The sequence below is a fragment of the Seriola dumerili genome, unplaced genomic scaffold (genome assembly GCF_002260705.1).
Source record: "Seriola dumerili isolate Sdu_G_001 unplaced genomic scaffold, Sdu_1.0 BDQW01000226.1, whole genome shotgun sequence".
Lineage (NCBI taxonomy): Eukaryota > Metazoa > Chordata > Actinopteri > Carangiformes > Carangidae > Seriola > Seriola dumerili.
The window spans coordinates 6,240,847-6,268,414 of record NW_019174481.1 but is presented as its reverse complement, the minus strand read 5'-3'; the positions used below and the strand labels follow the sequence as shown (position 1 = coordinate 6,268,414).

Here is a 27,568-nt window from a genome sequence, read left to right as displayed (position 1 = left end):
CAAAAAGACAGGTGGATGGACTCAGCTGTGGCTGTTCTCATGGTAAAAAAAAAAAAAAAATAGGGTCAATTTCAGTGCAATTGGATTCACTGTACTTCAAAGCTGTAGTCCATATAGATAAAAGATAAGAAAACACACTTTCAGCTGATCAGATGCTGAGTCAAAACCTGAGTCAACAGGGTGTGGTGGTTACTGTATGCATATACTGCAAACATAGACACATGCACTCACATGCATACAGAGATTTATTGTAGATGGTGTCTTCCTTCTGTCCAATAAAAGAATCTCTTAGGGGCATCTAAAGAGTGAAGAGGAGTGGGGATGATGGAGGGATGGCAGAGCAGAGGACAAAAATGATGGAATGAGCAGGAAATTGCAGAGTGTCTGGGTTAATTGACAACCCATGTGTGCCCATTCAGGTGTACTGGGGCTGACGGATGAAGGGCTGTGCAGCTGCGCCAAAACAATCACAATAATACAATTTTGATAGCTCATATACAGATGGGGTCTTTTACATGTTGACATGTACTGGCTGCAGAATGTCAGTACATGAGTTTAATTTCTAAATAGAGTATATAGAAACTGATGCTCCTTGTTTTGCTGGAGATCCATGATTGCAGTCTGCTTGTGCCTGGAAAGTGGCAATTTTATTGTTTAGAAACATATTCCTGACAGCACTGTTTAGTAATTCTGTGGCTCACCATGACATCATTGACACTGAAATCAGCAGTGGAGCACACCAAGTGGAGTGTCACAATAAATCAGGTGAAATAAATTTTCATAAAAAACTTTCCTGTGTTGCTGCCTACTGTAAGATCGCATCTTGTGACAACATCTTATTGCTACTTACAGATTGGTAAATCAGATAAACCTCCTCTGTTCATGTTATATTTGCCCATTTCATTTTAACATTCATTCCTAATATAATGTTTGACTGAGTGGCTCTTGAATGAGAGGAATTTAATAGCACCTATTCTATGCTATTCTATTGAACTGTGCATTATATTGTATATGGGCATGCTTACTAGCTGTATTTATGGTGTTACTGTAACACATTAAGCTGTTTGGCTGCTCAAATTATTTTAAAAATGCATTAGAGAATTACATAGCAATGACAAACAACTTGTTTTCTTTCCTGATTTAATCAAATTTAAGCAACACAATGACAGTCATTAGCAAACAACATCATGTTGTAGCCATATGTAAATCTTAATTACAAATTTAAAGAGTGAACCAAGCAACACTTTTGAGCAGGAAGAAGGATATTGCTCTTCTAGCAGAGATTTGGTGCAACTGTTGTGTGAATGGGCACTCCTGGAAAAAAAAACCAAAAACAAAAAAACAATTTAAAAAGCTTTGGAACTGTGTTAACTACTGGATACAATGCAGCCCTTGGATGCCACACTTAGTGCTTCCATATTCTTCCTGTAGCCAAAATTACTCAGCCCAACACTAGACTAAATCCAACACGACTGGTTGCCGGACTCATGCCAGACTCGTGGCGACTGGCGATTCTGGCGCAAAGGTAGGCCTGCTAACTGCAGCTGATACTCAGCCCAAGTCCACACCCTCAAATCTTTGCTAAATCTGGCAGCCATATTTTGGCCAAAGCTGACTCAGATTTGGTCCTGCAGTGCCAGAATATGGTTTGACCGTGACTCTAATCAGCCTCGACTCTGCTGGCTACCTGGGTACTGATGAGAATGGCAGTTGCACTGTTTAAACTCAGATTGTGTGCAGAATACTGATTGCTGTGTGCATCTAGAACAGCATAATGCATGATTTGAGTGCCTCCAAGGGATGGGATGTATTGCAAATGTGCACTACTTAAAAATGTATACAATAATTTCTCTAATTATTTGTATGGATAATGCACTCACTATAATTAGCTGTCATTAAAGTGATTAGAATTTTAGGCAAATAATGAACTGGTTTCCCCATAGCTGGCTTTTGAATCTAAAATAAAGACTCAATATGCTACTAAGTTTTACTTTAGATTCCCTTTTGAATCTAAACTAAAGAATTGTGATGCCTGGTTGAAATTAAATTAAATGGCGCTGCACATCTAATCCAAACTACCTAATGGCTGGGTGCCTGCTAGACAGTGAAGGGAAACTTAGGTGGCTTCTGCTCACTGTGCTGTGTCTTCAGCATTAGCAAAGAGGACTCTCATACCTCTTATAATACCTCTGGATGACTGCAATGTTTTATAATCTAGCAGTAAAGAAAACACCTACTCACAACCTGCAAAAAGCTGCCAGTGAGACATATCGGCAATCTTTACCGGTTATTCTAGAAACGCACTGATTTTGTGTTACTCTCTCTGTGCCCTGCAGCTCCCTCCATAGTTCCCATCATGCACCAGATCAGCTCCACCATGAATAGCTTCACACTGTCATGGCCACAGCCGGAACAGCCCAATGGCATCATTCTGGACTACGAGCTGCGTTACTACGAGAAGGTAAGCTAAGTGTGTGTGTGTGTGTGTGTGTGTGTATATATATATATATATAAAATGCATGGATTTATGTGGGTTGTATGTCTGTTTGTATTCACACTTTCACACTATACTGCAAGTGCATATATGTGTGTGAGAATTTTCATGTGTATCTGCATTGGCGCCAGGTCTTTAAGGTGAGCACTAGGACGGTAAACTATGTAAAGATCCCAAAAATCTAAGCTCCCCCGGATATCTTTGAACAGAGTCCCCTGGGCTGATAATATGTTCTTTCACTGTGGTCACTCCGTCTCTCCCACTGTTCTTTGGTTTCTGCTGCTGATGAAGTGAATAGGTTGACCTCTGCTCCAGGCCCACTCTGCACAGTGCAGCAACCTGTCCCGCTGTGAAAATGCATTGCGTCTGGGGGGAGTCACATCGACCGGTCTGCTCACACACAATACGTCTGCTTTATTAAGTCCCCAACCCTACCCCACAGCGTCTATACTGCTCCAGTATTGACCTGTAGGCCTTTACCCAAGGCCTTGGACATAATGATACCGAGAGACCGGAGACTCAAGCTTTTTGTTTGGGCCCTTGTTTGTCCTCCTAAAGCTGATCGATAGTTACAGCAAGGTTGGTCATGGATGTTTTGTTTTGTTTTTTTTTTCCTCAGTCTTTGTCATCTTCAGCTAAGACTTTTTGCAAGACCTGATGCACCTTCACCCATGTTATGCTTTCCAAATAAAAGATACAAATCAATAGTTTTATAAATGTTTTTCTTTTTCTGTTGAGTTATTTATTTCAAATTTCCAAACTCATTTCGGCTAAGGTTCCTGGATCAATATTCACAACCCCTCCTAAGAATAGAGGCTGTCATATTTAGCATTTTCTACCAGAGAGGACAACAATCATGTTTTTAAATGATGTTTGCAGTTGGAAATTCAGTTATCCAATAATAGCTGCATTGCTCGCTGTTTCCCCCCTTGGCATTGCACAGGTCATGAAATTGAATCCGATTGCCATGGCCCTGAGAAACCTTATCTGCCAGACAGCTTAATGTCGTGTAAATAACACTTATACAGCCTCCCATTAGCTCATGAATATCAATGAAACCTAATCCTATTGATGTTTATGTAGCGTGTCCCCACACAAATAGATGAGCACAGCGTAATCACAAATTAATGAATTAACGAGGACAAGATTGCTAATTGCACTGGGATGATTCAGGTGACAGAGAGGTTGCGCTCTACACTGCCTACCTCTGTCTTGATGTACCTTCATATTCCCCCCCGTATGCATTACTGTCTATCTGGAAAATGTACCACCGTGTGAGTGTGAGTAAGACACAGAAGGTGAGTCAGAGTGATTGCTTTGTGACACACAGGGCTGTGGAGATGAGATTTCCACATTGGTGGTCCTCTTTTCACACTCTATTTTGGATCTGACAAGCCTTTTTATAGGCTCTAAACAGACTTTTCTTCAGCCAACCGCCGTTGTCCAATGTGTCACCGGATACGTTTTGTGTACGTGATTGAGCACCAATCCTCAGAAAACAAGGAAAATGGTACACAACTTTGGCAAAATAATAAAGCACAAAGCATGTGTGTAATGTCTATACCTGTTGAAATTTAAAATGCACATAAATTTTCCGTGTCACACACTTTAGCTCGGGTTACTTGCATGCATGTTAGTGTCCTTGTTGCATATGGAGAAGCAGCGAATTGAACTGCACACATCCAGGTCAGTCCTGCCCGCTCTCCATTGATTCCCTGAATACTTGAGAGGTCCAGAAAATCTGGAGGTTCCACCTCAGCCATGAAGTGATGATGTGGCATTTTAATCATAAAAGGCAATTATGGGGGGATGACTCACCATGTCTATCACACATTCCCGTGCATACTCCCAGCCTTACACAGCGCCATGGGTAACATATAGGCTGGATAATACAATCATAAAAAACTGTTTTAATATAAAAATGGCCCTGCTCTACTCGCCGTCTTTTATATTCATCTCACTGATGCTTGCATTAATCTGAGAGTAGTCACACTGTTATGGTTCTGGAGTTGATTGTCTCAGCGTGTCTGGCACAGTCAGCTAGTCCTTAGCACAGCAGAGAGCTGTCTCTCTGTACACTCCATCTCACAGGAAGCCTCATATACCCATTTACAATGGCAACTTCTCCAGCAGTATGGCATTGTCACACTTTGTGTTGAATAATACCTCGAGGTAATCATACAAAGAAAAGAAAATCTGCTTCTTTTCCACAGTCTTGGCCACAAGTTTGATTCTTGGAGACAGGCTTGCACTAGTTTTTTTTAAGTAATGTTTTAATTGCTTTCCAGTATGACTGCCTTTATTTGACAGTTCACAGTAGGAACTGAATGAGAGAGAGAGAGTGCACTATGACATTGGATAATGGTCCCCAAATGGTTTCAAATTGTGCTCCTATGATGCCCTATGGGCTCACAAATAGAGGTAGCTGCATAATGCTGTCTTCTAAAACCTTGGAACACAAGCATCACACAGGTTTAAAAAAAAAAAAATCATTTTGAAGCAATTATTGAAACTACTCATTTGATAATAGAGAGAGAAAATAATTAGATATTGTGTAAATATAAAAAATATTTCTTCATTATAACTGTCCGGTGCTGGCTAACAACTTCTTAGTTTAACTTGCATAATTCTCTACCATTTATATTTTAGTTACACATGTCTATTGCGGCAGGTTGTCATTTGAAATAATAACCAATGTCAACGTAAGCCACTTAATAACAAAGTTGTGGCCTAATTAAGGCAAGTTCAAAAGGTCATAGGTGAACCAAAGAGTCACTTATTAGTGCAATAGTTAATCATAACAGATTTGTAAGGTAATAAAACTCCATTTAATTGAAAATGTTCATTTTCCTTTCAATACTGTAGGGAAATTGGTTATTTTGGTCCCAGTAAACATCACATAATCAGTATCATTGTACATATGTGCTTGTTTAATATCCACAATCCCTGCAATAATGCTGTTATGTAAGATGTCGCCAAAAGTAATGTTTCCAAAAACTAACAAAAGTAAAAACCCAGCCTTCCGCCTACAGTGGCAGTTTAGGCGGCAGACAGAAATGATTCAAAAAGACACTTTAACAATCTCACCTAAAAGCTGAAGTGAGTGCTGCTCTAAACAAGCTTCACTCCCTTCTTCAACCTACCTTCTCATTACAGAGTAAGTGGTCCCAGGACCCTGTAAATTGGGAAGCAAGATGAAATGAGTTAAAGGTTTGTCAGAGAAAAAGTAGGATAGCATGCTCTCGTTCTCTCCATTTTTCTCATACCCCTTTTCCTCTGGTTGCCTGAAAATTTGGGGAGGGTGGAAATAACTCAGCATAGCGGAGGTCAGGCCCTCCATTAAGGCTGGGGCAGAGCAGCCACTGGCTCTGGTTACTGATGGCTTTGTGTGTGTTGGTGTCAGAGAGAGCGTGCGTGCGTGCATGTGTGTGTAAGTGTGTGTGAGTGTGATAGAGCTTGTGGCAGTGTTTATGTGGAAGTGTCAGCAGCAGTTCAGGTTCAGTTCTGGATGACAGCAGTACTGTTATGCTGCAGAAATTCGACTTTACAGCATGTCACCAGAATCTGTAGCATACTGACCGTAGCACCATCTGCATTTTTGGCACTCTGAAATCACCCTTTTATTTACATACAATTAGCAATTCCTCAGAAGAGAAGCCAGGAGAAAGTATTTATTATTCTTTTCTTCTCTCCCTGCCAGCTTTCACGGTCGACCACAACACTTTTGTTGACACACACAGATGTTGTACAGACTTTTAATGATTTTTAATGGAACCTGTGAAAAGCAGGACTTGTGCTGAGCTCCGCCAGTCCCCCAGCAAGGGTATTCACATTTCCTCCTTCAGACTCTCTTCTTCTCTCCCTCTTTGTTTGTCTCCTGCCCTGCTCACTCAGGCCTCCTTGTCAGTCTCCAGGTGAATGGAGTGCATACAAAGAGTCATCTCAAAAGGAGATGGCCGCAAACACTAAGAAAAACAAACTGAAAGAGCTGAAGCAAATACATTTCCCTTTCCCCATTTTGATTCTTCTCACCCCCCTTTCACTGTACCTCTCTCACTATTTGTTTAGACCCGTGGCTTTGCAGCATCACAATGAGAGGAAGATCATTGTTTTTTCTTTTTTGTTACTGTGGGGTGATTTAATTTGTTTTAATATTATTTTAGTTTCTTTATTTCCCAAAACACTTAAGAGGCTTTAATGGTCTTTAATATTAAATTTTATCACCGTTGCTTTTCCATACAAAATAATTACCATTTTCTTTACCATTTGATTTGAATTCATGAGGTTATGGTAATTATTTGCATTTGGAAATAAAACCCATCTAGTCTCTGAGATTTACATTGTTCCCCCCTCTTTTCTTTTTTACCTTCGGCAATATATTTTAATCAGGAGTATTATATTATGGGAGAAATTTCTTTCTTTCATTTCCATTTTACAAACATAATATTAGAATGTTCCTACTCACACACACCCCCACTCTTCCCCTTTGTGTGTGTGTCCGTTATTTGCATGCATGCAAGTGTGTGAGCCTGTGAAGAGGACACATGGTATCCCATCATGTCTGTCTTTGTGCCAGGTGGCCATGCTGTCCATTTTGGGTACTTGGCAGTTTTTGAAAAACACAGACACACAAACATAGGCACACACACACACACACACACACACACACACATACGCACGCACACACACACACACACACACACACACACACATGTCAAGTCAAGTCAAGTTAAGTCAAGTTTATTTTTATAGTCCAATATCACATATAATGTCTCGGTGGCCTTTACAGGCCAACAACAGTAATGGGTTTTGACTGAAAGACTCACCCAAAAAACCTGAGGAAATAAGGAGGAAAGTGGCAGAGAGGAAATTCAAAAAGATCTCCCTCTGCAGTCCGCTCGCAGTGGTAATGGTAATTGGTAGGAAATTGGCAATTACAAAAAATGAATTGAAAGTTTAAACAAGTAAAAAAAAAAGAAAAAAAAAGAAAAAAAAAAAGAAGAGAAGTCCAAGTATTGGACTTCCAGCAATCCAATATGATTATAGTAGGTCCAGTGCTAATGTTGTAAATCTAGTAACTTGTAGTCAATCCTATGAAATGGGGTCAAATGAAATATATCCAAGTAAACCCAGTATCAGTTCTCAGTGTAGTTCCAAGGCCAAGTAGCCAGGTGGGTGGGGTACAGTAGGTTATTGCACATAGCTAGCTCATCTGTTTTTACAGATGGGAGAAGGAAGATTTATTAAAGCTCCCTGCCGTAGTTAATGTAAAAGAGTATGAGTGTGCTTCACCATCATTCAGAACATGTGACTCATCTGGAGACAGGAAGTAATAAACAGTATTAATTAAGATGGCCATTCGTGCTAAGTTTGTTTCAGTGTTTTTACTGAATATTGCAGAGAGTAAATTCCCCGCAGTGCTTCCTGTCTGTCACCCCTGGCAATGCATTTGATTGGCTGTTCTACCATCTGCCTTCCCACCTGCAACTCTGTCTTTATTTAGCAAGTTAGGGTGTGGTCCTCCTAATCCCCATTTGACTGGCAGCAGGAGAGGACCTCTCGTGGCTGGAAGTCCCTCCTGGCATGGCCTTTTATTGGCTATCCCCTAACCTGCTGGAGTGCCAAATGCCAGCTCATGTTTAAGTGGCAGATGTGTGTGTGTGTGTGTGTGTGTGTGTGTGTGTGTGTGTGTGTGTGTGTGTGTGTGTGTGTGTGTGTGTGTGTGTGTGTGTGTGTGTGTCACATAATCCCCATTTGACTGGCAGCATGAAAGGGCCATTCCTAGTTGGTGCTCCCTCAAGGGATGCTCCCCCATTGGCGGTTTGCCATCTGTCTGCTCACCTGTCCTCCATTCAAGCAGACGGGGGTGTGGTCCTGAGAAATGCTGAGTGACTGATGGCAGGAGTAGGAAAATCCTGACCCCAAGTGGTCCACGTGCACTCAAGCATGTCTCACGCCAAATGAGTAGGTGACTAAAGTCCCAGTCTCTGATGGGGGAGGGGGGTTGTCATGTCTTCTGCAGCTCTTTCAAAGGCACAAGTTGCTGCTTTGATACGAAGTTTCAGAATTTTGAGTGTTCGTACACAGCACATCAGAGAAATGACAGATTGTGTGATCTAATGGACAAAAGGGCTGTGAAATGATTAAACTCCCTAAACCAGTTACATCCAGCATCCCATTTATAAACATCTCTTTCCTCTCAGAGATAGAAAGAAAGCCTGTTGGTGCGATGCTCTCCCATCCCAAGCCCAAACATTTGTCTTCATCAAGCCCGGAGTGTCCAATAAGAGCTAATGTGATTGCACACATCATTATGTGTGTGTGTGTGTGTGGGAGGGGGGGCGCGGATTTCATAGCTGTGTTTACCTCGTCTGCTCAATGACGGAGCAACCGGAATGATTCAATTACACCAATCAGATTGGATAATGATTTCGATGTGGGTTGCTTCTGCCTGGAGTTTCTTATCGCTTCCTGCCATCATCTTCCATCCTCCTCCTCCTCCCTTTGCTTCCTCCTTTCCTATTTGCCTAGCTACTTTTTCCACTCCACACTGCTGTCAACTCAGATTTCTTATTCATACATGTATTATAAGACGTAGTCCGGTGTTAGACAATAGTGTGTTTACCAAGCTTAAAAAACAGCCTGCCTCTATTTACACTGTTTCACTGACACAGGGAATTTTGCCCCTTCACTTTCATCTGCCCCCCCCCCCCCACCCCGCCGCCCCCCCCCTTCTCTACAGAATGTCTGCATCTAGCTATCAGCAGCCTGCAGCAGTGGGTGTAGTGTAGGTGTAGTCTTATTTTCTGGCTGTCATATTCACTCTGGGTTATGGGAAGGTGACAGGCCTAAGTAATTACTGATTCCTCATAGCAGATACCTCCAGCAGGCCCCAAACTACACTGCAGCAGACTGCCTGACTGACTCTCCTGAGCCTGGAGGGAGAGCGACTGAGATGCAGGACCTGGAGGGCAGGTCCCATGGTCCAAACCATACATTTTCATAATATATGCATGAACAAACGCATATATTCATAGTGTACATCCATACAGACCCACATGCATGTCGATAAGGGTGAAGAGAAAACGTTTCAGTGAGAACAGTGCATGAAAAAAGAGGCCGAAGACCTAAATAGAACATTGCAACAAACAGCGATTGCACAAAGGATTTTTTTAGCATTCCCTTTAATGAAAAAATAAAGTGCTTTCCATGGGTGGGCTTGGCCTACCGTCATATTTAAAAAGCAACCTACTTTAAACAAGAAAACAAGAGGACGCAATGTTCAAACTTCTTGCCATAATTAAATCGCCTTGTCTGAAGACACAAATACACAATGTTATTCTATTACTGTTAAGAAGTAGCTATGGCTCTTTCTAATTTGCAAGAAATGATTGCCTTTAATTATCAAATTGTGTATGTGTGTTACTGAGTGAATGGGGGTTATTGTGTGTTTGTGCGATCGGTGTGCTTTGCGTGTGTGTTTTAATGTGTGTACGCTTGCTGCAACGTTTTGTATTTGAGGTTGAAACTGACCGAAGCCTTGATAAAAACATAATCTTAAACGTAATCTTTAAAAGCGTTTGGCTGTCCCTAACTGTTGTGCACTGTCTGTTCTGCATCTACTCTGCTATCTGCTGTTTTCATCCGTCCTCTGTCAGTGTGATTTATCAGAAGTGCACTATATTTCCACTATCTCTGGTTTACAACAACTAAAATATACAGCTTAAACTAATTTCCTCCAATTGGACCACATTGCCCGTCCTGTTTCCTGAACATACAATGTTTGATAAGCTTGTTTGTTTTTTCTCTGTTGAACTCCTGCTACCACCACCGGATCTTGTTTTACCACAATTTTCTCAACTCTGCGATTTAACACTTTCCTGCTGACATCTTCTCAGTAAGTCATCTCTAACCTGCTCCCTGTGTCCATTGCTCTTTGCAGGACCATGCAGAGATTAACTCCACCATCCTGCGGAGCCAAACTAACACTGCACGCGTGGAGGGCCTCAGGCCGGGTACAGTCTACGTGGTGCAGGTGCGAGCACGGACTGTGGCTGGCTTTGGCAAATACAGCAGCAAGATGTGCTTCCAAACCCTCACAGATGGTAAGGATCGCCGAGCCAGGAGAAACAGCTCTCTCAGTCTCTCTCTATCCTTCTCTGTCTCGCTTTTTCTCACATACAACCAAACTCTTTCAAACACTCTTTGTCTCCCTTTGTATTTGTTGTTGCAATATTATAATTATTATTAGTAGGGGAGATCGAAGGGAACCGTGATGTTTGATTGCGCTTCCATTTCTACAGCTAAATTAATTTCCTTCACAGTCAGGTTGGAGTGTGTGTGGGGGTGCTTTGAATATGTAAAACGCTGAGTGTCTTTTGTTTGTGCAACTAACTGTGTTTGATCCAAAATGCTTAGCTAATTGGTTTTTCACCCGGCCCTTCTGTTGCTCGAGAGCCGTCCCAGAATGCATAGCTGTGATTAGTAGTTGATGAGATAAATTTTTTGCCATGTGGGGGAGGGGCTTGGATTGTCGGAGAGGGAAGTGGCTGAAGTGGGGCTTGCAACACCTGCTACGCTGGCAAGGTTGTGGAACTATATTTATTGGTTGAAGTGCAAGTGTGTGTGTGTGTGTGTGTGTGTGTGTGTGTGTGTGTGTGTAGGGAGTTGGTGATGGCGGCTTCGCATATCACTTCTTCATGAAGCACTTCTTCATATACTTGCCAGGAAGTGAAATGAGTGCTGAAATGAACACAGTATGATTCAGTCTGGATGGGTTTAACCATTTGACTGGACATGTGTAACATTCACAAGATCTGCTAAAGTGCTGCCTCACTGTGCCAAACTGGACTATGAGCCTGCTATTCATGTATGGCTGTAGTTCATAATGTATCAAAGACAGGGCTGACATTTCCACATCGTATTGTGTTAATGAAGATTACAATGAATGTGACGGTGATGATCTTGAGGGAGGGGAAGATGGGAAGGATAATAATGATGATGAAGGTGATCATTGTGGCTATTTACCTGTGCAGAGCAGATGTAGTGGTGCAGTCATGGCCCCTTCGCTCCTTCCGACGTTTGCAAATTATCATCCCCACAAACACATATGCATGCACGCACGCGCGACATTCGCTCACACAAACAAGGTTTATGGTTCATCCGTTGGCTTGCTGCCATAACACAACGTTCGTCAAGGCAATTAGCAGCAGACGCTAGAGAACTGCCGACAATCACACCCACGGCTCCACCTCCTGCCCCTCTACCAGGCTCCTCTTCCCCCCATTGAGCCGCTCCATTGTCTCATGAAGGCACTACCTCGCCACCCAACCACCGCTCTCCCTCCATGTCTTTTCTCAAAACATATAATCCCTCGTGTCTCCCTGTCAGCACGTTTTCATACAACTCCACAAGGTGTCCCTTTGCCTCCTCTGCACACTCAAATCACGCATACTCGTGAGCAGTGCAGGCTTGATTGACAGGTATGATGAAAAAGAGGTGATTGGTCCATCTTTAAGGTGACTGATGTCACAGTTCTCCATTTCTCTAATAGTCTGAGGCTTCAAGAACTAACTGATTGTAATAGGAGCCTGTTTACTGCTGGAACAGGTAGCTGTGTGATTTCTGGCTGTCAGGGGGGAAAAAAAATCACCATTCTCATATGGGTGGAGGGGAGATTTGATCTGGACCTCTTGCACCTATTATGCATCAAAAGAGAACAGGAAGACTCCCAGGAAGCTTGAGTAGCTGGAACATCATTCACACTGTTTGCTTGAAACGTACTTGATAAATGTGCAAGTTAAAAGAGTGAGCAATTCCTGTCACATTGACTTTCCTCATATATCCCAGCTCTTGCACTGTTCCGAAGATGCATTAGTTCTCCCTTTATCACTTTAATCCAATAGGCCCATTCTACACGGGGGATTGAATTCAGAAGCTGCTGATTTGCCTGCAGCATGCTAAATCGTGCATTGCTTTAACCACAGTGTTTGCTGGTGCCAAAGTCATGGGAAGGCAGGGACACACAAAGATAACTGGGGATTCTGCTGTGTAGTGGTTTTAAGCAGGCATTTGGGCTGTCCTTTGAACTACTGGCGGCCTGCCCTGGATATGCACATAAAACATGTTTGGGGCCGTGTGTGATTGGCAGTGGGTGACTTCCTTTTCGACGCCTGAGAAACAACATTCCAAGGTGCATTTTCTTGTCCGTTCATTTCTGACAGGTGTGGCAGAGAAGATTGAGAGGTCCCCCCTCGCTCTTTCTAACCATCACTTTTATGCTACTCTCTCACTCTCTGTCTCTCTAGTGGGTTATCAAACACAGTCTGTCAGTGAGTCTTGCTAAAGCTCACTGGATTTCAGTCACCACGTCTCAGCAGAGAGATCTATATGTTTTCTTTATCCATCAGTACAACCAGTCTAACCATTCTGCTCTGCCTCCTCTCCCTTCTGTCTCTCCCTTTACCTCCCAAGCACACGCTCACATACACACCTCCAAATAAACACAGTCATGGTCCTTAAGCCTTACCTAAGCCATTCTCAGTGTCTTTCCGTCTGTCTTTCTCTTTGTGTAATACAGATGACTTCAAGTCGGAGCTGAGGGAACAGCTTCCTCTGATTGCAGGGTCAGCTGCAGCAGGAGTGGTCTTTATTGTTTCCCTCGTTGCCATCTCCATCGTGTGCAGCAGGTAACCACATTTTCGTTTCGTTTCGTTTCGTAATACATGCAGACGCTGATGACTTCATCGCTACATTTGTCCCTTTTCAGGCTCCCAACTTTTATTTCCTCAAGAGCAAAATAGCAACACAGCCAGCCTACTTTTGCCTCTGTAATGACAACATATAGCAAGTATCAAGAATAGTGGGTTGGCATAATAACATGAACACCATGCAGTCCTATACAGTATCCTTCCTACTCTCCTTTTGCTAATAACCATTGGAAGACAGATAGCAACATTACATGAAGATAGATTTCTGTCACATTATGATGGATTGCCCAGTTTTTTAATCAGAATCTGACCATATAAGAGTACGTGGCACATAATATGTTAAAGTAAAATTCAGCACAGCTATATCTGGAAAATGTGTTTTAAAATTACTGACATTTTGACTGCATTAGCTATACAGCTGAATCCCGTTGTCATACTTAGGAACATATGTGAGCTTCTTACGCATATTCTTATACAGCATTTATTAATAGCAATCAATTTGATGGAAAGGAAGGCCAAGTTGACGTACTTGAAATGGAATATTCAATTCCACAGAGAACTTAACAATTACTACTTTGCCCTGTTAACTTACTCAAGTCAAGTCAATTTAATATTGCAGCAGTTTGTCACATTGTCACACTCCTATCTTGCTCCGCTTTAGATATATGAAAGTCAAATTTTTCGCAGTGCTGTTTGCAACTTTGAGTAAGCAAAGTGTTCATCAAACGGGCCAGGCTCTTTTTGATGCTGAGGCAGAGGAGACAGATGAAAAGCAGAGAGATCCTATCAAGGTCTAATTAAAAATCATCTCATTTTCATAAACTTCATTTGCCATTGCTAACCCTCTGCAACTGATTCAATTTCAGCCACGTCATTTTCAGAACATACAGAGAACCGTGAACAGTAGCAAGGCCTCGTTTACACTTCCTTTCATCATGTCATCTCTCATGCTCTCTCTCTCTCTCTCTCTTTCTCTCTCTAACCCCCCCCCTTTTCAATAATCATTACTCCCACAGGAAAAGGGCATACACCAAGGAGGCGGTGTACAGTGACAAGTTGCAACATTACAGCGCAGGAAGAGGTGAGTCCACCCTGATACTAAGAGCTCACATTAGCCGGTGGTTAGGTTTCTGTCCCACATTTTGACCCCATATGTTTATTTCTGTTAATTAAAGGTAGAATAAGCAATGCTGGAGAAAGACTGTTGACAGTTGAACTCAGCAGCAGCGATGGGGAGATATTAAATGAATGTGATAAAAAAAAGTATATTAGATTCCAATCGCTTACTCTACCTTTAACATATCATCTCACAAACTACTGAACAGATTTTTTTCAGTGTTTGTGAAGCACTTTTACCTTTTTAGCTCATAACTCCTGAACTCTTTTTTTTTTTTTTTTACCACTTCTACTATTTTATCTAATCTTTAACAATTTGGTGCATAGAATAGTTGGAAGTACCATAATGACAGTAATAATGGTGATGCAATATATTCAGTTGTGTTTTAATACACCATAAACTGCCCAATTGTTAAAATCAGAAATATAGAGGATTGCTGTGTCTAGGTGGAGGTATGTGCGCTCACATATTTTCATTCATATCCATTTCCTTCTTTGTCCAGTGCTCTTATGCTGTCACATTATGTATGATATATGACATATGTGTGGAGCATGTACTCCTTTATAATACGTTAATGAAAAAGAGGCTAGGTAAAAAAAAGAAATGACCTCAGGTAGCAGGCATCTGCAGACGTCAACGACATTTTCTTTCCTTTACACAATGACACTGACTGACAGTCATCTCTCAGGGCTTTATGATAGCTGTGATTGAGTCGTGTTTTAAGCACTCCCTTGGCGCTGACTGATGAGGGGAAGGAGCCTGGAGGGACACACACTCTCACACACATACACACAAAAGGGTGTGTGTAAGTTTTGTATCTAAAATGAAAGCCCTATATCCTGCCGACCTAGCAGTGTGAACAGGGGCTCACTCGAGGGGATAGATTTTTGTTGAGCCGAACACAGCAAAGCGTTTCAACACAGTTACTTTGTGTCACAGCTACAGCAGTGGCAGCCGGGGGCTCATTAAAACTGCTGTGGGCAGAAGAGTCAGTTTTGTCACTGGCTATCTCTGGAAAAACCAAATGCAATTAACATAAGTGGTTAAAGTAAACAAAAGATCAGAGACGCTTGCAGCCCTAATCATCAAATAAGCAATTTGAAGTTGAGAGGAAATAAAACTCTGATAAGGGATCCTATTCATAGGTTTATTACTTCAACCTTCACATCTCCAACACTCGTGAAGTAATCCCCCATCCCAGGATGCATTGTTTTATTCTATTCTCTCAAGATTTGACTGACAGTTTCGTAATTACAGTATTCAACGCAACAATAAAATAGCGCCGCTCAGCCAATTGTTTTGGGTGAATCTCCAAAAAATGTGTCGCTGGCTTTCATCCAGCTGCTTACTGTTCCAGCTGCTGCCACACACGTCAGGTGATGTCTCCTCAATTCCAGCCCACCTAATGTGACAAGCTTCTAGACTGGGGATGCTGCTGCATACTGTAAATTCAGTAGTGCTGCTGACAGGTCATGGTTATATCTAACCTAACATTTAACATTAAACCAAACCTTGGGCGGGATGTAATGACCATCAGATTGGAACAGACGCATCATTCCCGTGGAGAAAGAACCTCCCTAAGAGCCAAGGGAACTTTATTTATTTTTTGTTTTAATTGCCCACATCAGCACATTATCAGTATCACCAGCGTTCATCTACATATCATATTACACACACCTCACTGCATTTGAGCATTTACAGTTTTCCTCAGTGTATCTATTCCCTTTTCCTCTTTTACACACACCAGCAGCCAGTCAACATCAGCTAATTAACAGAGAGACATTTCTGAGCACTGCTTGTTTACTGTATGCCCTAATGCTTCTCTGCATATGACTACCAACACATCTTAAATCACTTACGTTCCAACCCTGTTTGTCACTTTGTTGCTTCAGCTGTTCTCTGTGCTTCAACATCTGGTGCTCACACTGAATTAGAATGGGAAATCGAAATTTAACAAATATGTTTATGCTTCAACGATTTCTTTTTTGTTCTATCCACTGATTAAACATATATATATGTGAATTCAGAGATTTCGCTAAGGCATAAAAAGAACTGATGAACATCTGTAGGTTATTGTGACATTTGCCTTTACCCTTCATCATCTTCATCTTTCATCTTCATCAAGTACAATGGGTAAACCCCTTTTTTGGCTGAGCAGAATTTTATCTTTCACAGAGTGAAGACTTGCAGAAGGCACCACATGCCTGATAAACCCACACAAAGATTTTACTGCCTGTACCAATGTGACTGTTAATCCCATACAATTTTTAGATCCCTTTTGTGATTTCCATACTAATAAGCCACACTGTGTGTCTGACAAATGATTTTCTGACATCAAACGAAGGATAATTAGTTTGTATTTAGGAAGTAAACTCAACTCATTATATTCACAGAGCCTCGGAATAGATTTGTGTGCATCTTGGACCGACAAGAAATGGGAATATATTCACTATAGGCGTACAGTGCCCTGCAATTGGTTATGTTAATTTCCCCAAAGTGGATAATTACATAAAACATATAATTGCTATCTACTGAAATTGCTAAATTACAAATACTGTCAAGCAAAAGGAATTAGAATAAATTATGTTGCCTTGGTGAAAGGCTAACACATGAAAAAGTTCCTTTAACTTAAAAAGATGAGCATTTATGAAGCTACTGCTTCACTTACTGACATTGCTGTTTGTCTTTAGGCAGTATGTAAATTCTGTGTAGTAGGACCAGTAATTTGATTGTACCCGTAGCCGGTAATAGATTAATATAAGCATTACTGCCGTACAGTTGATTTGTGGATACATTAGGGCCATTCAGTAAATGAGCAGGGAAGACTAATAGCAGGATAAATGCTGGACATTGGTGAAAATAACAGGGTTAAGTGCAGCACTGTAAACTATCATTTGTTAATACCAGTCAATTAAATACTCTTAACTGTTTGAGCTATTGTGTCATAGTTTAGGGATTTTGTTGAGATTTATAATACAAATTCCCTAAATTAATGAGTTTGTCCACTCAGCCATTTAATTTAGAAAGGTATGTAATCATGGTATGTGTTATAGGCCTTTAAATCACTGCAGCAGCAATGCTTTGTCTCCCAACAGGCTTGTTGTTTTATATGTTGGGTAAAAATAGAACCGACGTTTGGACACATTTGCTTTATACACTCAGATGAAGGACCTATGAAATATTAAAGGAGGAATTTATTTTTTATCAGTTGGCCATAAAAAGATGGGTCCAGTTAACCAGGTCTGTACCATAGGGAGGCAAAGAGATAAACTGTTTGCATTTTAAATTATACATGAAAATGGGCTCCGAACTGGAGAATTGGAAAATAATGGGTTTATGTATGTGACCATGGATGTGTGCGCACATGTGATTGAGATTTTGAGTTCGTTCTCCCATGTTTATCGCTGTACTGTATATGCTCCCCGCTGAGATTTTGAGTCCCACCCAGCGATGCTGCTGAGTGAGTGGCTTGACAACACTTGTAAACAGAAAGACTTTATGGAATGCAAAGCTGTAAACCCTCAGATGGATTAACCTGAATCCAATCTGTATGGAATCTCTAATGAGCAATTACGTTCACACAGACAAGGTTCAAGGCAATTAGTGTGGTAACTAGAATCAGCTTTTAGTCAAGAGCGAGGTGAGGCACCTTGATCCCTCCAAGACCAGACCTTATCCTCCTGCTGTCTCTTGAGACCCCTGCCTCTCTCTATGTGGCTTGTGCAAATGAGCGGGCACAAATTGACTTGATGGAAATGGGTTTATTCCAATCATGGCTGCCAAGGTTTTGACTAAACAGCTCTGAGAAAGAGGGCTGCTCTTGGGTGTCAGTGTAGAAATGATGATTTTACGTCTGTTTGCCCGCTGTAATGTCTGTCTTGTGGCAGTGTGTATTGAATTTGTTTACAAGTGTTTTTCGGCAGTCCCCCCCTACCCGGTCTGTCGACACAGAAAATTTGTCCACCGTTTGCAGACAGCTCCAGTCTGTGAACTGAGCTCACCTATCGCCGTGCGGCATAAAAAGCTAGTTGATAGCGCAGTGGTTTTATCTCTTTATGAGCTCCTATAGGGAAAGGCTGTTGGGAAATTGGTTCTACCACTATCAAAGAGCAGAGACTGCTAGGGTAAGGGATAAAAGGAAAAGAAAATCTGTCTACATTTACTCTTTCTATATACTCTCATCCCTCCCTCTATCCCTTCATTTTCCCCCCTCTCTCTCTGTTTTTTTTTTTTTTTTCTGGCCTGTTTCCCCCTTCCAAGTACTGAATCATCAAACCACCATTTTTTTTTGTCTGCTCTACTCATAACTGGGGCTGCACCTATAATCCTCCACCTATACTATTTAATGCATGCAATGTGCGTTGATATTCATTTACATATTCTAGTGCTCCCTCCTGTCTCCGAGGAGGACCAGAGAGCAAATGGAGTTGTCATCATTTACGGCTTTTGAGAGCTTGTAGTGATTGTAAGTGATGCTGTGTCACACTGATTTAAGCTGCGCCTTGAAGGGCAATTGTATTCATCAACCATTTCCACAAGACATTAGAGCCAAAGAGAGAGAGAGAGACAGAGAGGAAGAGAAAAAGAACAGTTTCTTCTTCTGGAAAGCTCATTGAGCACTTTGGTTGTTCTAGAACTCTCTTTGCGAGCCGACATGTCTAACTGCCCCTCCCCACTGGGCTGCCCGACCCACTTCTCAGGCTCTCCGGGGATGAAGATCTACATTGACCCCTTTACCTACGAGGACCCCAACGAGGCTGTCCGAGAGTTCGCCAAGGAGATCGACGTCTCCACTGTCAAGATCGAGGAAGTCATCGGTGCAGGTATGGTGAACACTTGCACTTATATACGTACGTGTATGCGCGGTGAATGTGAACGTGGATTGCTATATCTTCATGCGTTATTTCTGAGTTCTTGCGTGCAAACAAGTTTGGCCTGAATCTTTTCAAGGTCGTAAAGCCCAGCCCTTCTGGCAGCCACATGAGATGGAAACATGTGAAGGGCCCATGTCAAGTGCATAAGCAGTATATAGGCCAGCTACCCTGGGACCTAATGGCATTAGACAGAACTCAAGCCTTGAGGCCTATTCCCTGTGCTTCTCTGTTTTGGGATCCTATTAGAGTTGCTCTCTAATATGTTCTACCTTACATCATCCCTTACTTACATGCAAAATAGATGGTGTGGTTTTATTTCCTTGTGTAAGATTTACCTCTTTTGTATTGTTAAAATGTCTGTTTAAATTGATGAACAGGTAATTAGGGTCTGATTGCTTTGACGTAAATCCTGAGCAACTGGAGGCTAAAATAGTTTCAGCAACAGTCAAACGTGTCTTTTACCCTGGGACCGAACGCACCTTTTCTCTTTTTTTTTTTATAGCAGGGATGGGCATGCTGATGCCATATGTGTTGGATTATACACAGGCTAAAATACCCCTGGTGATGAGACTGGGCCTGGAATAGCTCCTGTGGACTGGCCTACTCAGCAAGCTAGGTGTGAGGAAGTGACAGAGATAGGATAGCGATAAGGATGCAGGGGGACTAACTAATTAAAGATTTCCGTTTTTGTTGATTTCACTGTGTGGCGTCTCTGCAGGACACCAAGGTGGTGATAATTAATCAAAAGAGTTCCAGATATTTAGCAGATAGTGCTTGCCTGTTATTCTTTGATTGGTGACTATGAAGACACTTGGCAGGCTTTTAGGATAGATGACTACTGTGAGTCAGGGGAGCCACACTGTTAAGAATATCTTGAAGGAGCAACATTAGATGAGTATTGGACAACGCTCAGTATGCTTGAGGTAGACTAAGTCGAGATCTATAATAGCTTTCTGGGTAATATTTCTGCCAAAGGACATAAGATGCAAATAAGCTTGATAAATGAATAGATTTAGATCTAATCAAACACTACAAAGCATTTGTCTAAAAAATAGATCAGTTCTTGACAGAGCAGCCACTGTACACGTCTCTCTATTACCCTTATAGGTGAGTTTGGGGAGGTCTACAAGGGCCGTTTGAAGCTGCCTGGTAAAAGGGAGATCTATGTAGCCATCAAGACCCTGAAGGCAGGCTACGTGGAGAAGCAGAGGCGGGACTTCCTGTCTGAGGCGTCAATCATGGGTCAGTTCGACCACCCAAACATTATCCGTCTGGAGGGCGTCGTCACAAAGAGCCGTCCTGTCATGATCGTCACAGAGTTCATGGAGAACGGTGCCCTTGACTCATTCCTCAGGGTGAGTGAAAACACACATGTACCATGTCATACAAAGTTGGAAACAGTTACATGGGGTGTTCATAAGTCTTATTCATGAGTTCAATGGAAACGTTGCTTTATGGGACTGAGAAGCTAATTGGAAATTAATCGTTAAACAGTCTCACAAAAGGAGTTCATGCGAAGAACCCCTCCTAATACAAATTGGAATGAGCCTTCTTAATCTATCCAGTGCCAACAGAGAATATGTTTCATGACAATGAACGCGATTTAAATCATTCTTAATTTGAAAATTTCCACACTAGCTGGCCCTATCAGCCTTTAATTTCTCTATTAATGCCTGGAACTATTAATGGACTCCTCTCTCTTTCTTTTATAGTCAGGATTGAGCAGACATACATCTTAATCAATATTCAACTCACTTTTTTCCCTCCTTCAATCTCATGGATTGGTGTTCTATTCCACTTTGATCTAGGGTGGGTTTAAAGGGGCTCTTTGAAGTTGGCTTTGCTAACCGCCACATCCGACTTGTGTTTCCATCGATCTCCCTTACCCTCTTATTTGTTACTGTGTTTCGGGGGTTCAAAGCATGCTCTTCAGAGCATTCACACAGGGATAGGGGCACCATAGGTGGATGTTAGAGAGATAGATGCCCCCATGTCTGAATGGAACAATGCTCTAACACCTACAATGAGCAATAATGGGCTCAGAATCTATTTGTGTTTATCTAATACAAGAATGCTCTTCCTGTGGACATTAAGAGGATTTGAAATGCAGAAAAAGAGCTCGAGATGGCGAATTTTTCTAATGGCAAAGTGTAACAAAAGAAAAGATTTAAAACAAGGGGAAGGAAAAAAACATGAACCTGTAATAAGTCAACGTAATTACTTTTGTTAAAAAAAAGATAGCTTCAAGCTGAAATAGCTGTTTGTCACTGGGTAAGACAACACATCAGTTCGTGCTAATTCTGGAGGAGAGTCCCACTGGGCAGCCTTGATGCAAACTATTTCGGAAGACATTAAAATTACATCTCGTCTGCATAATACAGTAGAAAATAACACAAACATCTGATTTATTTTGCACAGTTTTTTCCTAATAGAGAGTCAGATTCAAACAGTTGGTTTTTTAAAATTATAACATTCAAGCCTGGAATTTTTAGTCAACATAGTATCTATAATTCAGTTATGAACCAACATAATTAGTTCATTATCATTAAAAGCAGATATGTTAGCATTTGCTGAAATCTCACTATCCCCCAGCTATTCTCATTTATGTTAATCATGCCAAAGATAATATCTAGATAACCGTTTTCATTTGTATTCCTCTCTGTCCTCTAGCAAAATGACGGTCAGTTTACGGTGATCCAGTTGGTGGGAATGATGCGTGGGATCTCGGCAGGGATGAAATATCTCTCCGAAATTAACTACGTCCATCGTGACCTGGCTGCGCGAAACATTTTGGTCAACAGCAACTTGGTGTGTAAAGTGTCCGACTTCGGTCTGTCCCGCTACCTACAGGATGACACTTCTGATCCCAGCTACACCAGCTCTCTGGTGAGTACTTGCAGAGTTCATTTTTTATTCTGCTTGAGTGCCATGGATGCATGTGATTTAAGGTGTGTGTAGGAGTGCAGTCAATTTTTTTATTGACATCTCCAGCAGTCGCAAGATCCTAAAAACCATCACCTACCAGTCTAATCAGTTTTGCTTCTATCTGACACTGTCTCAATCTTTCTGAAGGTCTTAGAAACCTTTCACCTTTTCAGTGCCTTTCATTTTATATGAGCTGTCTCTATCCTCACCCTCGTCCTCCTTCCTCTTCTTTCCTATACTCTGCAAGTCACGGACCGGAGGTCTGTCACATCTTCATTAGTGTGGAGACAAGCCTCCTCTGGGAAGGCTCCTCTCTCGTTGACATGCCCAGAGTGCAGAGAAACCAAAGGGCATTGCGGCCTCTCAAACTGACAGCTCCCACCCCCTCTCTCTCTCTCCCTCCGTCCCCTCTCTCACTCCTCATTCATTATTACTGGGGCATCATGGGAGGCTTTGGCTCCTCATTAACTCATCCACACTACAGATCTGTAATTATTAGCAGCCGTCATTAGTTCATCTTCTGCCTCTCCTCTTCCTAATTCAAAACACACACTTACACCCTCACAAACACACGGTGGAGGTCATTAGGACTCCTGGCATGCCTGAGTTTGTACGTGCGATTTTATTCGAGTGTGTGTGTGTATGCGTGTGTGCACACGCACACAAATAGGCAGTGCTGTGCACAGGCATGCTTGTGTGTCTCTCTCTGCATGTGTCAGTTCTCACCTCATTGACTCTGCTTTGAGACTTTGGTGCAAATGACCCTGTTTAGCTACCGATGTATCAAGGGTGTTGCCACCTGCACTTTGTTGACAATAAGTTCTTCTCCGGGCAAAACTGATCAACACAGGGCAAGGACCATGTCCCCATGTTATTTAACTCAAAGGTAGATTTTTTTTTTCTTACATACAGAAAACTATAGACTTACAATAGCTAAAAATTTTTAGCCATACACTTTTTGTCCTGCAACTCACTAAGCCATGTCCTGTATCTTACCTCTCCTCCTTTAATTTTGGGTTGACAGCCCCAAGTGGCTCGACACAACCTATTCTGCCAGTCTTATCTAGGAGTAGAGGTTTTCACTTGTTTCATAAAAACGCCTCGAGGTGGTCTTTCTGGACATGATTCATTCTGTACACTGTGAATGTGAATGAATACAACTATGAACTATGAACTATGAATACAATATGAATATATTATGCTATAAAAAGTGCCTATTTTAGGAATGGCTTCAGAGGTATTTCAAGATATGCAAAACTCGAGATCAAAAGCATGCAGTCAGCCTGTGCGTCAGTGCTACCCAGGTACGAAAAGAGACTTCTCAAAATAATTTGTCTTCATCTAAATATAAAAACACAACAATGTGCTTTATATCTACTTTATTTCCACCCTTTGTGGTGAGGCTCAGGCGCAAACTGGTATCTGTCAGAATTGTTACTTTAGGTCATATTCAGAAACACACATTCACAACATACGGTGTAAGCCCAGGGGAGGCTACCGATTGGCAGGAGATGGTAGCCCAGGTGTGAAGAGGAAGTGTCATAGGGGCCAGAGGAGATATGACCTCACATTGGTTTGGCCGAGAGCTAATTGCTCCCCAGGAATAGCTCGCTTTGTATGCTTGACCCCTGTGGTTAAACCTTGCTGAATGGGTCTTATTTAGCAACAAAGAGGAGCAGCACCTCTGCTGTCGGCGCCGCTGAGCTTGCTAATAAAACCGGGTGCAAAAGGTGGGGACTGGATTATAGATTGTGGTCAGCATTCTAATGTTGTTCAATGCAAACAAAGTCTCCTTGAGGACATTATCTGGACAGTCAATAGAGCAGGTGAGGTATGAAGTTTGACCCTCTTTGATGCTAACACACTCAGCTTTCTTTGATGGTGTGTTTTTTTTTGTTTTGTTTTTTTTTTTTTTTACTGTTTGAGATTTTTAAAACAAGCATGTCAGAGCCTGGGCTGTGTTTCCCTTGAGTGCTGCCTTATTATCATAACCATCCACATGAAATCTTCAGTACCGTAACTATTTTTATTCCTTTCAAATCAAGAGAGCTGTTACCTTCACATCCCACCACATACTGAGAAGCTTATTCCATCAATATGCCAGTTTTTTTCGTAAATAAAAGTGAATGTAATCATCTTACACTTGAGCACAGTTCATAAAGACTCGTCGTCCAGATCCTGCTTCCCCTGAATTCTGGGGAACAAGCAAACAAGCGTTTTTTTGGGGGGGATGTTGGGGTCCACAGGTCCCGTACAGGATCCTATGCTGTAATTAAACTATGCGTGGTGCCCTTCACTACATGACCTCTTCAGCTATGACCTGACACTAACCCATCAGCGAGCGGGGGTGGGTGGGTGGGGGTGGGGTGGCGTGGCAGACAAGGCCGAGGGAATCAGGGAAACTAAATTGCGCTGACGTGCAGTGATTTACATCGCCATCGACCTCCTCCTCGAGCAAATTAATCACCTCTTTCCCTCTAATGCTTTTCTAATTTTTCCCTGCAATTCTAGGCACACCAATTACCAGAGCCTGTGGTGTGATGCTGGATGTATGGTTGGGAGGACATGCTGGTAATTGTGTTAACCCTGGATGTGGGTTCATTCTGGAGCAATGTTGTGGAGGTTTCAGACAGAAGGGGGCTGTCCTCCCTCTCTGTTGGCCGCTCACCAAAGTCGTGATTAATTAGGCTCACAGGACAATGCTCTGACTGCACTGGTCTCGCTAAGGTGATGTGTGCTAATTCATTTAAAGACTTTAAAGACTGTGTGTTTCTTTGTAGCGGTGTTTTTGTTTTTTTTGCATTTGTACTTGCATTGCTGTCTCATTACATACACATGGTTGCGTGGTTTGGGAATTAGCCCACGGGCACGTCACAAACCCCAGGTGAGGTGCGAGCGACCCTGCTTACCTGACAAAGGAAAGGATTGATTTTTGAACACTTGGCTAACCAGGAAGACTTCCATATTACTCTCTTTATTCACCAATCCATCTATCTAAGGAGCCATCCATCCATGCATCCATTTATCTATCTTTCCGTTTTCTCAAGCTGTCCACTTCCTCTCCTTTTCAAGGCTTTTGTTCCGGCGCAACACGAAAGGCGCATCGGAACAGCATACTCAGTGTAGATGTGACGAATGATGAGTCAAGCTGTTCACGGCCATGATGGGTCGTATGTTTTACTGTGTGTTTTGCGTTCACGGGTGAGTGAAAGTCAGAGATCTGGGTGTGGTCCGCGGGGTTTAATGTGCAGTTTGTGGGCAAAAAAAAAAAAAAAAGAGAGAGCAAGTGGTCAATAGGGAGTATGCGTGTGTGGATATGTTTCCAAAATCTGGCGTGCGGGTGTAGCGTGTCAAGTCTATAACAGCTTAGACAAGTGATGTTACCCTTTCTATTGAGTGTTCATGCCCACAGGGCCACAGTGAGGAGGGCAGGTATGGGTCAAGAATTTCTGCTTATGCCTCAGCTGACGATGTGGGAAGGCTGTCACTGCCTCGCATGTCAACAGAATATGTACTGTATGTTGTGACTGAGTGGGGAGGTATATATGTGTGGTATGTTTGTGCTGCGTTTCTGGGTATGCACACATATGCCCCCAAGGTGTCTTTCCCTGTGTATGTATGTATGTGTGTGTGCGTGTGCGTGTGTGTGTGTTTGTTTGTTTGTGTCATTGAGGCTGAGAGGGGTTGAAAGGCGAGGTCACACAGAGCCGGTAACAAAGCTCATCCGTCAAATCCCTGTGACCTGAGTGACATTCTCTCAGCTCCGCTTCAGTGCTCACACTATGTGGACCTTGCTGTTGTTTCTGTCATTTGTCTGTTTTCTATTTGCATCCTTTCCCCCTCTCTCTGGCTTCAGGCCCATGCACTTTTTTTTTGGCTTGTCAATTCAACTTGTAGTGAAATATTTATGCACTGAACTTAAAGTTAAGGGGGCAGAGTCCCTGAGTAAACAAGAAGTGAAATGGGAACACATCCATATGGACCAGGCCAAAAGCAAACAAAGGGACTTTCTTTGAGATTATTTTTTTTCTGACATATCAGATTTATATGAAAGTATAAAATACAAAATTTGCCTATACATTAAACCTGTAACAGTATATAAACCAGTAAATCCTTTGGGGTTGTTTCCATGACTTCCCTCTGAGCATGAATCATGCCCCAAAATATCCCCATTATCACGGCTAATTTCAGGCAAAGACACAAACTACCTTACACAGAGATCAGATTGAGCGAAGTGTGTTTAAAGGAAACAGTTTTTTTCCACAGAGGCGATAATAGAACTTGCATTTCAACTATAATTACAGATCACACATTCATTGGCAATTCATAGACGTGTGCTTCAGTCTTTGTAATTACTGATGTTGGAGGAGTAAAGATTGAGATAATTTTTTTTAATTTCTTGGTATAGGTGAAGAGAAGATGCAATCCTCTGATTCTCTTTGATGCTGCACAGCAGTCATTCTCCCTCTATAATTCAACAATCAACAACTGGGTTCACTGTAGGCTATTTCTGATGTTCAAAAACAACCTGTGTATACACTTTCTTTGCTCAAGCTCCAAAACAAATGTCTGCTCTTATATTTTGTCGCTGGAACAGCACAAGTTCTTTTTTTTTTTTTTTTTGTTCGCTCTCTCTGACATCTACAAAAAGTTGACACCTGGATCTGGATTCCATCAAGTCACTCACATGTGACATGCAGTACAGATACCCTGCTGTTTCCAACTATCCACTTTTACCTTGATTAGCACATACACATGCCAGGCACATACTGTCATCTATTAGAGAGCATGTGGAGAAGTTTACACTCTCCTGCACACAGATCATCACCCCCTCCCCCATAAGTGTAAGCCACCAGTGCAGTGACCAAGCATGATCCTCAGCTGGCTTTCCACCTGAGTGTCCTGCTCAACTGGAGGCACTGCAGCTGGGAACTGAACCTTCATTCACACTCATTTATAATCACAGCAAAATCCTAAATATCCCACCTTACCCCCCCCCACCCCCACCCCCCGGTCTGTTTTTTTATCTCTTGGTTTTGTTTTTGAAACCAATTAAGATATTTCCAGGCTAATTTTATTCAGACTGTAGAGTTTAATTTGTTCAGTCTTGGGGTAAATGTAGCAGCAGAAAAGTATCCAGGAATGGAGATGAATATGGAGGAGGTCCCGGCATGAAAGAGAGAGCAACCATCCAAAGCACTCCGCCTTGATTTATACCTTCTGTCATGTTTGCCGGAGTCAGTATAAGGTGGGCATTGATTTGCCATCTGTGGCTGTTGGACTGCATTTGCATCGGAGCAGGATTCACAACGAAGTGGCTTGTGTACAATTAAATCAGAGAGAGAGAGAGAGATACCTTCTCTGTTGGTGAGGCTGTGTCTCCATAAAAAAAAATACTTTACTGCAGAGTCACAAAAGGGAGATTTAATTTGTTGGTTAACCAAAGCAA

General features: G+C 42.1%; 1 protein-coding gene across 1 annotated transcript in view; it reads left to right on the top strand.

Annotated features, from left to right (window-relative positions):
* The window catches only part of LOC111228765 (ephrin type-B receptor 1), a 173,119-nt gene that overhangs the window by 130,835 nt on the left and 14,716 nt on the right, over positions 1 to 27,568 (top strand). Inside the window, exons 6-12 of the mRNA XM_022754790.1 lie at positions 2,337 to 2,461; positions 10,437 to 10,599; positions 13,074 to 13,182; positions 14,220 to 14,284; positions 19,021 to 19,143; positions 20,302 to 20,549; positions 21,865 to 22,080. Of these exons, the coding sequence (XP_022610511.1) occupies positions 2,337 to 2,461; positions 10,437 to 10,599; positions 13,074 to 13,182; positions 14,220 to 14,284; positions 19,021 to 19,143; positions 20,302 to 20,549; positions 21,865 to 22,080 (1,049 nt within the window). The remainder of the gene's footprint in view (positions 1 to 2,336; positions 2,462 to 10,436; positions 10,600 to 13,073; positions 13,183 to 14,219; positions 14,285 to 19,020; positions 19,144 to 20,301; positions 20,550 to 21,864; positions 22,081 to 27,568) is intronic.